General features: G+C 37.3%; 1 protein-coding gene across 1 annotated transcript in view; it reads left to right on the forward strand.

Annotated features, from left to right (window-relative positions):
- Positions 1 to 16,001, forward strand: part of ANKRD62 (ankyrin repeat domain 62) — a 57,298-nt gene that overhangs the window by 2,388 nt on the left and 38,909 nt on the right. The window contains exons 3-7 of the mRNA XM_011983934.1: positions 249 to 363; positions 515 to 688; positions 1,277 to 1,383; positions 2,723 to 2,860; positions 5,316 to 5,383. Coding sequence (XP_011839324.1) covers positions 249 to 363; positions 515 to 688; positions 1,277 to 1,383; positions 2,723 to 2,860; positions 5,316 to 5,383 — 602 coding nt within the window. The remainder of the gene's footprint in view (positions 1 to 248; positions 364 to 514; positions 689 to 1,276; positions 1,384 to 2,722; positions 2,861 to 5,315; positions 5,384 to 16,001) is intronic.

Genomic DNA, 16,001 nt, shown 5'->3' on the forward strand with positions numbered 1-16,001 from the left:
GGTTAGGATGTGGGTAGGCTGCAAGGGTGGGGGTGGGGTCAGTGCTGTCACCAAGGGCAGTGGGCTTTCTACCCTGGCAGGCTCAGCAGCACCTGGGATGTGGAAACCTTGCCTTTCTTGACAAGAAGAGTAACTATTTGTTCTGAAGGCAGAGGGATAACATACTATTTGATGTTTACAATTCCATGCATCATTGTATGTTGGGACTGTGCACTACACTTGCCTAAAATGACCTCTCCCTCTCCTAGGACTGCTCTACATTTGGCGTGTGCCCACGGCCATCCGGGAGTGGTAGCTGACTTGGTGGCCAGAAAATGCCAGCTTAACCTCACTGACAGTGAAAACAGGACAGCTCTGATCAAGGTATGTGGTAGCCAACTCTTTCAGCATGGGATGGATTTAATTTAAATTCACAGAATAAAACTAATTCACCTCACTGAAATATAATGAGTTGGTGAATCCTGTGGAAGATTTCCTAGAATTTACAGTCTATTTCTTGGTCTGATACTGACAGGCTGTACAATGTCAAGAAGAAGTTTGTGCATCCATCCTGCTGGAACATGGCGCTGACCCAAATGTTAGAGATATGTATGGCAACACTGCTCTGCACTATGCCATTGATAATGAGAATATATCGATGGCAGGAAAACTGCTTGCATATGGTGCAAATATTGAAGCAAAAAGCCAGGTATAGATCAACCAATGTTCTTTTCAAAGTATTTCAAGTGTATTTGTTTTACTGTTAACATGATTTTTTTTTTTTTAGTAAAACATCTGAAACTAGAAGGAAATATATTACATGCAAATATTGGCTTTACATACAGCTATTTAAAAATACATTCATAGCAAATATGAAAACACGAGGTCTGTAGTCTAAATGTGCCCCATAGATTTAGTTTAGCTTACTTCCATAAGTTGTGTCAACATGTAAAATTTAGGAGACACATACACAGATCTAGATTTCAGGCTTCTCTTAAAGGATCCATCTGGATTCCCTTGAGCTCATATCACTGTTCAGTATGCTGTGCAGTGGTTACCCCTTTATATGAGGCATATGTGCTCCAGTCTGCTGCTGTGCCTTCCAGACACCCTAGGAGGGGTATCTGAAAGGGAAGGAGCAGCGTGTGGGCGAGCACAGTGGAGTGAGAAGGAAGGGATTGCTTTTAATTTGCTTTCTGCTTCATGTTTATGTTCATAGGATCTTAACATAAGGTTTTCAGTTCAGTTGGGAAGTGTGTAATTTTGTGAATTATAAATTGTTTTTGCTGTTTTGCAGGATGAATATACATCACTTTTACTTGCCATAAATAGGAAAAAAGAGCAAATGGTGACATTTTTGTTGAAGAAAAAACCAGATTTAACTGCAATAGATAATTTTGGAAGGTACAGTAGTTCTTTTTTGTGCATTTTTAAACCTGAGTGGTGTTCTAGAGTGGTAACAGTCACTTGTCAGAAATATTACATTGATGAGATTAACTTATTATTGGGGTAGAGAGAAATAACACAAATCATCAGTTAGGTAGAAAAACAATTATTTGGACTGGGCGGCATAAAAATGGTGTATTGCAGGATTCATCTCATTATATTGACTGATGTTTGTTGATGGATGAGGTGATATTTTAAGTCATATTATATTAACTAAAGGGATTTCATATTGGTTTCATTTGTTTTAAAAGTATGGACTTCAACTTTTAGTTCACTTTGTGACTCAATATTGAAATTTCTTAACTCTTCTATAGTAGTTTCAACCTCTGCTTCTTACCTGCTTTTCCTTTAAAAATACCATGTTAAAGATAAATTAGAGTTGAAAATCACTTTGTCTTTTGGCTGACTCTTTGCTTTAGCTTGCTTTCTTTCAAGAATATTAATGTTAGGTTATTCCTATGTAACTATTAATTGCTCTTGCCAGATACTGCGGGTTCATTGGGTTTTCTCTTCTTTTTATCTCTAGCGTATTTTGATGTTATTTTTAATTAGTATGGGCAGAGGGAAAAAAGATAGCTTTAAATGGGTAAACTTTTCTTTTAATGAATACAAGCCATGAGTGACAATGAGAAAAAAAGAGATAGGCTGTAGATTCACACAAGACTGGGTTTAATTCTTAGCTTTTCTACTTGCGAGATGTGTGACCTTGGGAACATTACTTATCACCAAGTATGTTTTCCTATATGAAAAAAGAGGATAATATATCCTTCAAGGGTGGTTGTGTATAAGTAATGTGTGTATACATTGCATTTAATCCAGTGCCTCGCATATGATTATCAGCATTATTAACTGAAACTACTATGTCTATTATTAGCATTATTGTTATTGTTTTAAACCTGCAGATAGCTCTTACTTATTGACCCCAAGCTGATTTTGAATTACAATATATTATGTCAGACTAGGGAAGAAATGGATAATTCTTCGCTTAAATTTTTAGCTACTTTAGATAGTTGACCTAAGCATAGTATCCTGCCCATCCAAAGACTTTATTTTAGCAACTTCTGCTATGTCATATCCCAGTGGGACAAGAGGCTTCCTTGTTGTTCCTTCCGTTTGGCTTTGGTGGCAATTTACAAAGATAACCCCTTCAGCACCCAAGATGCTTGTGTCTATTAGTACATATAATTGGTTAATTCTACATGGACAGGCATATTAAATTGGTAAAGTATATAAATTTAGCTTTTAACATAACTTTGCTAAAGTTTGTAAGCATGAAACAATCTCTTTGTTATTTTAGAACAGCCCTGATACTTGCTACTTGTAATGGATCAACAGGTGTAGTCTTCCAGCTTCTTCAGCACAATGTTGATGTCTGTTGCCGAGATACATCTGGATGGACTGCAGAAGACCACGCCATTGCTTATAACTTTCAAGCGTAAGTATTTAAAAGGCTAGTGAACGCTAAATTGAGGTTTAAAGTAATTGTAACCATTGCATCTTATACATCAGGTGAGATTTCATAGTTGGGTTCAGGTAGTTTTGGAGTGGCAGTGAGTTAGTCCACTTCATCAGCCAGAAATCAAGCATAAGACTAGACAAGTTAGAAGTAGCAATGACTGTGGGATTCTTTAACTCAAGACTCTTAAGACTTTTATGCTTAGGGATCCTAATGTTTTCCATTTCATTCCAAGTATAACCCCTACGCATGGGATAAAATAGTTTCACATCCTTGATTTTTATAATTAGTTATTTGAGTCTTGAAATGTCCAGTGTATCAGAAAATGTTGGACTATCTCCTGGGAGCTATCTCATATACCCTCCACCTTGAATTTTTCAAGAAACTAAGAGGTTCTAAGTCCAAGGAAGACAATCATGTTTTACAAGTCAGTGGGGTGCAGGGGGTGGGGGTTGAGGAAAGGACATTCTAACTATTCTGTTGTTTATATGGATTCTGTTACTGTTTGTTTGTCATTGAAACTGCTCCTGCAGTCTGGTAAAGATTGACCTTTGCCCCTTCTGATTCAGATCCTCAGTCTTTATAGTAATCTATACGTAGGTTTCCAAGTCACAACTTGTAGTTCACATAAATATGTTTATATGCCCAGCCATTGTTTCCAAAGCACCAGTACCCTGCTGTGGCTGCTGGACATCCTAGCTTTACCCACACACATAGTGAGCAAGTTGACCCTTCCCCCCATACTCAAAACCTCATGTGGAGCCCACATCTTAGCCTGGAATCCTAGACCTTCGTGGTAAGTTATTCTTTGAGTCCCTTGTTTGTCTTCTGTCTAGGAAATATTAGTTGGGATAGTTCTAAGCTGTTAGATGTGTTCAGAGAGTGTTGCAGGAAGATATCAAAGTTTTTTCTTCTTTGTTACCAGATTTTTACCCCAAGCTCTTTTATATCTTATGTAGCAGTTTTTCTTAGATAGAGGAAGGTCCCTTGTTATCCTTCCTCAGAGCAGTGGGCACCAACTTGTGGTTGACCCCTCAAGTGATCTGTTTTCCATAATAATAAAAATCTCCCAGCCCACTTGCCCCTCTACCTCAAGTTTTTAAAGTATCTTCAAATTTTACCTCATAGAAAGCCGTTTGTCAGAATTATCTAAGTCTAAAGTAGGTGAATTGGACTGAACAGAGCCAAGCTTCATCCATGACTGATAAGCATCCACTTATAAAAGTAGGGCTTTGTGCTTGCTTCGCAGCACATATGCTAAAGTTGGACCAACACAGAGAAAATTAGCATGACCCCTGCATAAGCATGACGCACCAATCTGTGAAGCAGTCCATATTACACAGTTACAAGAGGGCCATTTAACTAGTTTGCTGACAAGTTCCCGAAAACAGTGTGAGTCAAAGCAAAACAGGTGCTAGCCAATAATGAAATTACACATTTTCATTACAAGAACATTGGGGTAAGGTAATCTGTGAAATGAGAATAGAGCTGAGCAACCCATGGTGTGTTGTGTGCAAATATATTGTTAGGATGTATGTCAGAAATGAGAAAATAACCACTTGCATCTCCTTCATGACACTTCAAAAATATGAGGGTTTTTGTCTTCCTTGTCAGTTGGAGATGACCATGGAGAGGAAGCATCATTCTAACAAAGATCCACTGGTTCAGAGTTAGAGTCTATAGAGGAAAAACAGTAGTAGTCCAAGCCAGGTCTTGACATCTGTTAGCTTTCTGCCTTTGGTGTGATTGTTGACATAAGTAACAATGGATAATCATGTTATCTATTTTAATGAGACAATCTATTTATAAATTTAGTTACAAACTATGAAATAGTTGAGATGTCCTAAATCATAAGCTACAAATAATAGAATAAGTAATAAGCAAAATTAGGACTTAACATTTTCAAAAGATCATAATATTTTAATATTAGAACAGATGGGAAAATACACATTGGGTTTCATTTGGGATTCCAACATAATTTTAATTATAATGTTTAGGAACAGATTATTCCTTTGCTTTACTATTTCTCTGAGCACATTAAAATGTGATTTCATTAAACGTTTATAATAACCTAGCGAATAAGGTGGTAAAACCTTCATTCTTTGGAAGAAGACATTGAGCCTAGGAGAAGCGACTTGTCCAAGAACAAATATCCATTGGTTACAGAGCTAGGACTTATTATGAGTCAGATCATTTCCCATTATGTCAACTTTACATGAGTTAATTTAGTGAGTTATACTGTCCTCACTTCATAAATACTTTACTTGTTCTTTAATTAGAAGCTTAGTAAGAATTTTGTAAGCTTACAAACTAAATGTGTATAATTAAAGTTCTGATATTGTTTGATATACTCTTAAGAATGTAATGTATTTGGTAAATGTTTTTCATATCAGTATTAAAATAGTAATTGTATTTACTACATTTTTACACATAGCATTCGCAGACTAATTTCTGAATATAAAGCAAACAAGAGACGTAAACGTCTTCAAAACAGGAATCCAGGTACGACTTGTGATAGTGAATTTCTCTCAATGGTCCTGCCATAGATAAAAAAAGTAAGAGGAAGGCAGTTTTGATCACAAAACAGCAGTTTAAAAAAACCACTGTATAAATTGAATGTGTATTTTTAAATTACTTTCTTAGTAATCTAGATTTCAGAATTATTTAAAAGGTTACTTGTAGGCAATTTATAATCTCAAACGTTATCTGAAAAAAATTCATTATCATAGTTTCTGAAATTCTAGATGATATTTTTGTGTAAATAAGAAAAAAGATTTTTAAGTTAATATGTGGTATGTTTATAGTCACCTTATGATGAATTGGACTTGTATAAAATTGGGTATTTTAATTTATAAAATAAATGCTTTGCATTTAATAATACGTATTACAGCTCAACCTTGAGCAGTGTGGGATTTGGGAGTACCAGTCCCCCATTCCGTTTGAAATCTGTGTATAACTTTGGACTCCCCCCTAAAACTTAACTACTCGTGGCTTACTGATGACTGGAAACCTTACTGATTTTACAGTCAATTAAGACATATTTGTTATGTTATATGTATTATATACTGTATTGTTACTACGATAAAGTAAGCTAGAGAAAAAGAAACTTATAAAGAAAATCATAATGAAGAAAGAATGTATTTTCATTCAGTGGAAAGTGGATCATCATAAAGCTCTTCATCCTCAGTCTTCAAGTTGACTAGGCTGAGGAGGAGTAGGAGGTAGAGGGAGATTGGTCTTGCCATCTCAGGTGGCAAAGGCAGAAGAAAATCTGCAGATAAGTGGACCCTTGCAGTTCAAACCTGTGTTATTCAGAGGTCAACTCTGACACGGTGATTTGTGTCATAAAAAATTAACTTTCCTTAAAACTAGAATTTCAATGAGACCTTTCTGGTACCATGAACAAACAAACAATAAGAACTGTACCAATACCAATAGGATGTTATTTTTTAAAGATACCCAGTGTGTGGAGAAGTCAGAAAATAAATTCCTTATTGAGAAGCACAGGCCACGTTACATATTCTTATACCAAGAAGGTCTCACTAGTATTGACTTAATTCCCCCCAAGTGGAAATAAAATGAGATATATTTACCTCATTAGGGTGAAATTTGTTCTATCTGCTAGTTAATTGTCATGGTAACATCAATTTTATTAGAAGAAGACACTCTGTTACTATTAGATAAAAGATTATTATAATAATATTTGAATAACCCAACTCTAGGCTCAACACATTATAGTAAAAGTACAGCAACCATTACCAGAACAGAGCAGGGGCTGCCTCTTTGAGGTAGGATACGTGCTTTGCCACACAGCCCTACAACTTCACATTCCCTCCCAAAATAGAGGCGTGATTGGGTGCCATTTTTCAGAGGGTTTGCTTGGTAATTTTCTTCATACAAAAATGTTTCAGAAGAACGAAGATGCTACTTTCCTACCTCGATGTGACACCTAATGCACTTGTACAATCTGAAGTGTATGAGGACACCTTTGATGTAATGTACATTTATGAAAGAATGCCTGTAGGTTAGGCTTTCCAAGTTACAGGAGACAAAAGTAGAATAGACATAGTTTTGGCCTTTAAGGTGCTCATAATTTTTATGCTTATACAACAGAGTTTTCAAAGAAAACATTTTCATTCTCGTGTCCACTTAATAAATATCAAGTGTCTTTAAGGTAGTAAGCATTTTTCTAATAAGTACAGAATGCAAACATTTAAAAATATATAGTCAGAAGCCATGGTTATTGTCATTTGTATTATTTACTACTCTATTCAGTGCTTTTTGTGTGTCACATGCCCTCTGGGAGTTTATAATTATTGTTTATTATGTATTTATCGCATTCAGTGTGTGCCAAATGTGTTATGTCCATGGTGGGGAATGAAAGATTTTAAAACATGGGTAGGATTTAAGGTAAGCATGCAGAGTGAGTAGACATTTGCCAGGTAAAGAAGCAGAAGAATGCTCCCTGTCAAAAGGAATATCTCACAAGATTGTATCTTTGGCAGAAGGAACAGCTAACAGGATTGCCCCTTTGCCAAAAGGAAAAGCAAGTGCAAAAGGTAAGATGCTTGAGGGAACTTTGCAGAGTTTATGAGCAGTTGGTTCAGTTTTGCTAGGGCAAAAAAAAAGTATGCTATGAGAGTGGTTGGAAATGATTCGAATACCTAGCTAAGTCAAGCTTAGGAAAGACTTTTTAAACATCTAGAAATTTGTAGATCTTATCTGCAGGCCACAGAAAAATTCTTCGGTAGGGTGCTTTTGACTGCAAACATTAGATGACCTAACTAACAATAGCTAAAACAATGGGAGCCAAAGTTGTTTTGGTGATTCAGTGATATCATCATATCTCACTCGTCCCTCTTTCAGCTGCGCTGTTCGCGGTGTTTTGTTGATACCTCCTTTCATGGTTGGCTACTTAGCAGCAGTTTCAAACACCATGTTCTCACAAGACAATATGTAAAGGCTGGAAGGGTTGTTTTTTTTTTTTTCACGTGTTTCTTTTAGAAAATGGAGAAAAGTCAGAAGCTTGCGTTGGACTTCCTGTGACATTTTATTGGCTTGATTACACCAGCTGCTCTTTCCTAAACCAGGCCCTGGAAAAGCAAATGTAATTACTGTGATTTGCTTAGAATAACCATTTCTCTTCTTGGAGCTAGGAGGGATATTGGATGATAAATATCTAAGTAGACTTGCATTTCTCCAGCAAGAAAGAATAAAGAATGGCTCTAAGGTAGGGAACCAGCAATGTTTGCTGCAGGCATTCACTAGAAATTTTTCAACAGGGAAGTCTCAAGATTAGATTTGAGGAGGATTAGGGCATTCTGGTTATGGTACAAACAAGGATTGGCAAGCTTTTTCTGTAAAGGGCTAGATAGGTAATATTTTAGGTCATGTAGTCTCTGTCATAGCTACTCAACACTGCCACTGAAGTGTGAAAGCAGGCATAGATAGACTGTGCTCCAAAAAAAGTTTATGTACAAAACCATATGGCAGACTGGAGTTGGCCTGTGACCTGTAGTTTGCTGACCCCTCACTTAGAAGGTAGATGAAAGGTAACCATGTAGACTGGGAGACAAAGGAAACTTTGTCTATAGTCAAAGCTATAGTTTCCTTATCTCCAGTCCCAATCTACTGTGATGTTTTCACCCATGCAAGGTGAAATAATTATAAGAATCTCAGTTTATTCATTTAAAAATGTTCATTTATTTTCTTGGCCTTATGCCCTTTTCATTTGCTGTCTTAGTTTTTTCAATTTAAGAAATATTAATAGTTGGTAGGGTTTTCTCCTCCTGTGAAAGACATCAGTTAAGAGGCCATGTTTAACTCAGAAATATAAACATATTTATATTGTGGCAGTGGAAATATAAAGCAGAGGCAGAAAAGAGGTGCCGTTAATATGATTTAGTGATTGTTGAAAGTAAAAAGTTAGGTGGCAGAGAGAAATCTTAGATCGTAAGTTTTGAGGTTGTGTACTAGTGTTTATACTGAATTTGAACAGGGAATTTCAGGTGAATAGAGAAGTGTAGGGAATAGGGAAGACGAATGTTTTTCCAATACATGTTGAGTTGAATGGAACAACCGTGGAGGAATATTTTCTGTAGGAAATCGGATAATAGGATTTCTAGCTGCAGATAAAACTCTGAGGTTGGATTTGCAGACATAGAATGGTCCTGTTATAATTATTAAGCAAAGTCATAGCTCTCAATGAGCTTGTCCATCGTGCAGAAGGTGTATAATGACAAGAAAGCCAGTAACAGAACCCTAGGCATAGCAAGATTTCCCAAAGGAAAAGGGAGGTGACAAAGGAGAATGAGCAGTAGCTAGAGAAAAGTGGGAGAGGAGTCAGAGGAAGTCACATTGCAAAAATTTAAAAAGTGAGAATTTCAAGAAGGGAATATCAATTCTAACAAATAAGATTACTAAAAAGTAAAATGGATTTAACTTGTACAAGCTCATTAGTGGTACCCTTTTCAAAAGAATGATTTTAGAGTTGTAAGGTTTACTATAGATGTGATTCATACTTCTGGTGTTCAAATATGAAAGAATAAATCTACCAAGATCCTACCTAGCTTTTTGGTAACTACAGCAGCTATGTACAAAGGGTCAGGGAAGATAATCTAGACTGATGAGTACACGTGCCAACATTTTTCCAGAATTGTCAAAACCTAAAGGTCACGTGTGAGCAAAAGTATTGTCTTTCTTATCTGCTTCTTATGGAAAAACTTGATTTACACTCAAGTACTTGATAAGTTCTTCTGGATACATTTTGAAACTGAAATCTGGTAGCAACAACTGGAACCTGCTGTCAGACACATACCTCCCTCTGTCATGGAATTATAATACAGCCATGTTTTTTTTTTGTTTTTTTTGTTTTTTTGAGACAGAGTCTCGCTTAGTCGCCCAGGCTGGAGTGCAGTGGCGCAATCTCGGCTCACTGCAAGCTCTGCCTCCCGGGTTCACGCCATTCTCCTGCCTCAGCCTCCCGAGTAGCTGGGAGTACAGGCGCCCGCCGCCTCGCCCGGCTAATTTTTTGCGTTTTTAGTAGAGACGGGGTTTCACCGTGTTAGCCAGGATGGTCTCGATCTCCTGACCTCGTGATCCGCCCGCCTCGGCCTCCCAAAGTGCTGGGATTACAGGTGTGAGCCACCGCGCCCGGCCCTACAGCCGTGTTTTGACAGTTTCAAGTTTTGATCAGAAGTGTAGTTTACAGATGAGGAGTTTGGAGAAACTGACATCTTTTGTGTAATATGGAGAAAAATATAAGGTGATATGCTGAATATACTAGTTCTCAGCATTCTGGGAATTCTGATGACATCAGTAGAAAACCCAGTACCTGGTTCTTTTTCTTAGTGCAATTCCCTCTTCATTTGCCTCTTCTGATATCTGCACTTCTATTGCTTCCTTTTGAATTTCATCCCTAAAGAAAACATTTTCAGAACACATTTCTAACAGACGTGTGTTTGACAAATGTGGATTATTTCAAGAGAATTGGCTACCTATCCTAAAGTATATCTGGTATTCTGTTAGTCTCTAATGCTAAACTTCTATCACAATGGCAGTGTCACTGATGATGGTCTGCCAAGAATTTTTTAAGTATCTTCTGGATTGTCAAATTCAAGTTGTTTTATCTGACATAGTTTTAAAGTGAAGTGCTTTTCCGGTATTATATTTTTCAGAAATTTGTGATCTGTGATTTAACTAGAATATGAGATCCATTTCTTGATCATACTTTTAGTCATCTATATATAACTTCCTTTTTTTGAGACAGGGTCTTGCTTTGTTGCTGAGGCTAGAATGAAGTGGTGTGATCATAGCTCTCCACAGCCTTGAACTCCAGGGCACAAGCAATCTTCTCATCTCAGTCTCCCAAGTACCTAGGACTACAGGCATGCATCACCATGCTCAGCTAATTTTTTATGTTTCATTTTGTAGTAATGAGTGTCTCGCTATGTTTGTTGCCCAGGCTGGTCTCTAACTCTTGGCCTCATGTAATCCTTCGACCTTGACCTCACAAAGTGCTGGGATTACAGGAATGAGTCACCCTGCCCAGTCTACAAGGCTTTTTTCTTTGCTAAAGAAGTTTAAAGTACTATTGACCATTAATGATAAAAATCCACTGTTTGAGGAGGGAAATAGAAACTCATCCTACATTTTGAAGGCAGTATTTGACTTTTTGATTTGTTCTATGAAAAAGTACCTTTAATAGGTGAACCATGTTTTTAGCTTTATATGCAATTAAGAAAAAGTTTTGAAACAAAAGGAACTCTATGGTCAGTAGGAAAGTATTATAGTATATCCAGTGACTATATATACTTCTATAATTATCACAGTTGAGTGAATGATGCACGTTTATTTAATAATTATTATTATTTCTTTTATTGTTGTTGTTGAGACAGAGTTGCTCTGTTGCCCATGCTGGAGTGCAGTGGCATGACCTGATCTCAGCTCACTGCAACCTCCGCCCTCTGGGTTCAAGCAATTCTCCTGCCTCAGCCTTCCAAGTATCTGGGATTACAGACACCCGCCACCATGCCCAGCTAATTTTTGTATTTTTAGTAGAGACAGGGTTTCACCATGTTGGCCAGACTGATCTTGAACTCCTGACCTCAAGTGATCTGCCCACCTAGGCCTCCCCAAGTGCTGGGATCACAGGCATGAGCCACCACGCCTGGCCTTATTATTATTATTATTTCTGAAGAGATGGCAGTCTTGCTATGTTGCCCAGGCTGTAGTGCAGTGTCTATTCATAGGCACAGTCATACTGCACTGCAGCCTTCAACTCCTGACCTCGTGTGATGTTTCAGCCTCAGTTTTCTGAGTAGCTGGGACTACATGCGCACACATGGCACCTGGCTTGATATACAGTCATTATTAAGAGAAATTGTCTGTGATCTTATTTTCCTGTCTGGAATTACAGGCAGTTGCTGCCATGCTCCCTTATGATTCTGATATTTTATGTGTTTCTATTGTTGATTTAAAATGTATTTTTTTCTTTAGTAGCGCCTGCTGTTACCATTGAAGACTGCATGAACAGGTAGGGATTTCAGGTTTTGAAAAGTGATACGTCATCTAAGGGACTGCAGAGAAAAGAAACTAATAACTGTTGGTTGTTTTACTCTGGGCTTATGTGCTTCACATTTATCATTTCCTGTAGTCCTCACGTTGCTTTGCAAGTATCTGTGCTGTTATCACCTACTTTTTAAATAATTAGGCAACCATGATTCGGAGGGTTGGATAATTAGCCCATGATCCTGTTAATTAACAAGTAGCCAGCCAACCCATGATTTGAACATGAGCGTGCCTGGCCCCCAAATCACTTCTCTTGAGACCTGTGCAGCAATGGGATCAAGGTACGGGTCCAAATAGATCAGTTCAGAAAGTCACATTTTGTTTTACGTTAACACTCTTTAGAGTCCTTCTTAGAAGCTTGGTTAGTTCAGAAATTTGTCCTAACGTACTTGACAATTGCGGTGGTAACCAGCACCTTATTTTTACCATCAACGTTTTTAGGGCAGATCTCCCTCAGCTGGGCTACAGGGCCCTAGGTTTTCCATAAGCAACATCAGGCAAGTCCTGGAGAGGAATAGTTTGCTGCAGGTGGTCTGCATATAGACTATGTTATGTTAATTATATTTTGCTCACACCCAAAGGAAATGTTAATTGATTTCTCTACTTTCTGACTTCTCTATGTGGTTTTCCCTTTAGGCAAGTACCTTGCCTAGTTCCATGAAGCTTTTTCTTTTTCTCTGGAGTCCTTTTTTTTTTCATGAGTTTTCTGTATTCTTTTCTTGATTTTTTTGTTTGTTTGTTTGTTTCTTCTCTGCTTTTCTTGGTGGTTTTTTCTTCTATTACTGTGCTCATGCCAGCTAAATATTCTTCATTTTTCAATAGACAGAATCAAAAGCACATAGAATTTCAGGATTTTAAGGGATCTTAGAGACTAAACAAAATATTCTTTAGTATTTCTCTCTGTGTTGAACGTCTGGGTCAAGTGGTTGTTCAGGTGAAGAACCTGAAACTCAAAGAGAGTAAATGATTTATTTGGGTACACTTTGTAGCACAAATGAGATTCAAACTCAAATTCCTTAATTCAAAGCCTAGTGCTCTTGTGTATCATCCTGTCGGTGAGTGTTTTAATAATAGAAAAGGGAGAGTGGGTCTAATGATCCCAGTGGAAGAGGATGAGAATGGAATGAGCTGGTGAACCTTAATGGAAGCGGATAAGAGTGGAATTAGCAGGGGAAGGCCAAAGACACTGAGTTGGATAAGAGTAAGGGTTTTAGAAAAGAGATCAGAATAGTGGGCTTTGTGATAAATTAGAGGAATGAAAAACACAGGATGTTGGGAGTTAGCAAGAAAGACATGTTAAGTAAGTTAAAGTAATGGGTTTAATAGAGTCCTAAACGGTTTGCTGCTTTTTTGGTTCTCTGATTGGAAAAACTGACAGATATCAAAGTTTTGTTTGTTTGTTTGTCTGTTTGGAAAGATGTTAAGAGAATTTGAGCCACTGGGAAGAGTCTTAGAGCATATAGAAATGTGTATCATCTTCCACCCCAACTTACAGAGGGGTAGCTTGGAGCCCATCGAGTACTAGGGTACTGGAGGTTGCTGAACTGCATGGATCTGTGGTCCAGGCCAGGCATCCCCTTTTCTCTGCCACTTTTCCCAATTAACTAATGTTCTTCTTATATCTGTGTAGGCTTAAGGCAAGAGTAGGATTAGCTGGCAAATCAGTCATGGAGCTTCATTGGGGTAGTTGGTCATATGCCTATGCTGGAGGTGGATGATTGAAACTCCATTTGGCTTACTTTCCAGGAACAGGGAAACAGAGCTCCTACCCTTGATTATTTGAGCTCATTCTTTTAGGAAGCTGTGCTTTCCTAGGCTGAAGATTTAAAGTTTGGAGACTGCCATGGAGCCCTGCAGAAGAAGGATCTGGAAGTGGGAGCCCATGGGAAGGAAGATATTTAGATACAGTACTTAGGGAAATAGAGGTACAACTACCAGGACTCAGTTATGTCAGCTAAACCCATGTATACCTAGTTTTCCATTATTGAAATGCTAAGCCTGTGAGAATTATTTATAGCTTATCACTCAAGGCCATCGCCAAGGTCTGATTTTTCAAATTCCAAAAATTGCAACCTCAGGCATGATTGGGTTAATTGAGCTTTCAGTCCAGCCTTCAGGACAAATTACTGTGGGTGTCTGCCAGTGTATTGGCTGACACTGTTTGCTATGGAAGTAAGACTGGGTAGGCATTGGATATCTCCTAGGTTTGGGCCGGGCGCGGTGGCTCACACCTGTAATCCCAGCACTTTGGGAGGCCTAGGCGGGCAGATCATGAGGTCAGGAGATTGAGACCATCCTGGCCAACACAGTGAAACCCTGTCTCCACTAAAAAAATAAAAATAAAAAAAATTAGCCGAGCATGGTGGCGGGCGCCTATAGCCAAGCTACTCGGGAGGCCGAGGCAGGAGAATGGCGTGAACCCGGCCACTGCACGGCAGCCTGGGCAACAGAAGAGTTTGTTTGAGGCTCTGTCTCAAACAAACAAAAAAAAAAGTTTGGAGAACTGAAGGCAGAAATAGGTAACAAATATTTTTTAAAACAAAGGTCATGTTTTACTTACAGCAAGATATATTATTTGATATATTGATAGCTGACTTTTTCCTAGATTTTGTTTTTCTTTTTTTGTTTTTTGGAGGGGGCATACAGATATAGACTAGGATTTTTGTTTTATTTGTTTTGTAAGTAATGAACCTGCTCATTTTTTTTTTCTTGTGTATTTTTGCTCTATAGGCTTTCCTGCAGACTGGATACTTTTTTAGTGCGTATGCGACTAAAAAAGGATGGTGACTTCAATTTTAAATCCAAGGTAAAGTGGTCTTGTGAAATTAATATTCTCACTCTGAATCTAGTTTTATATAGTATTTACTTTTAAAATTTAGCAGTGGTCTACCTTTGTTTTATCTGTGTAATAGAAATTTGGTTAGAGAAAACCATTTTATAGAACTATGACTAGATACATTTCTTTTTTTTACTTTGGTAAGTAACAGATAACTGGTAAATACTTTGAGGGAATGGGAACTGAAAAAGAGAATGGGCTAGAAACTACATAATGGCAGGAAAATTATATTACAAAAGCTTCCCCACAATAGAGGAGATGTGAAATTTGGTCAAAATTTATTGGGATAAAGATCCTTACTATGTTAAATCATACTAACGTGACTTTTATACTACTTATTTGTTAAACGAAGCTCAAATGGATCCAGTTACTTGTTATAGTAATCATGGGGTTTCCCTGTTGCCCGAAGTATATATTTACTTTTTTCTTCTTGGACATTTATTATTTTGTTATTATACAGTTTTTAGCAGAGAGTTTTAAAATAATTTTATCCTTTGTTCTCTAATTAGCCTAAAATAATATTGGAAATTATGAGAATTTATTTATGTATGAGGTCATGTGCCTGCAATCCCAGCTATTCAAGAGGCTGGAACAGGAGAATTGCTGGAGCCCAGGAGTTTGAGACCTGGGCAACGTAACAAGACTCCATATCTAATTTTTTTTAAATTGTGAAAGACTCGAAATTTAAATTCTTCCTCAAAACCTATATTACAAAGGGATTCCACTATATTTTCTAAGTCACTAAGAGTCTATTTTAAAGCCTTACTCTAACTGAAGAATACATGTTTTGTTCAAAATAACAACTTACAGAAGTAAGCAGAGACTAGTATTCATATGGTAAGACTTTAATTTCAGAAGGTTTTTGTAAGTGTAATTTTCAGAAATACCTACCCAGAATTCTTGTATCTCATTCTAAAATTTTAAATCTCAGGCTTTTCTATTTAGCTATTTAAATAATAATTTCAAAGCTACTGTATTACTATGAGCTACAGGAGTGGAGATTAGGAAACATATTTTTGTGTATTTGGAGTACCTATAATTGTGACTGTGTGTAAGAAGTATTTTAATAGTTTTCAATATGAATAAATGAACACACAAATGAGTTTCTATATAATAGAACGTTATAAGTAATATAATACACATGATATGTTCTAATAATTAAATCTCTTTCATTTCTAAACTATGGCTTAAATTTATATTCCCTTTTATTTATTT

Source organism: Mandrillus leucophaeus, unplaced genomic scaffold (genome assembly GCF_000951045.1).
Source record: "Mandrillus leucophaeus isolate KB7577 unplaced genomic scaffold, Mleu.le_1.0 Scaffold257, whole genome shotgun sequence".
NCBI classification, from domain to species: domain Eukaryota; kingdom Metazoa; phylum Chordata; class Mammalia; order Primates; family Cercopithecidae; genus Mandrillus; species Mandrillus leucophaeus.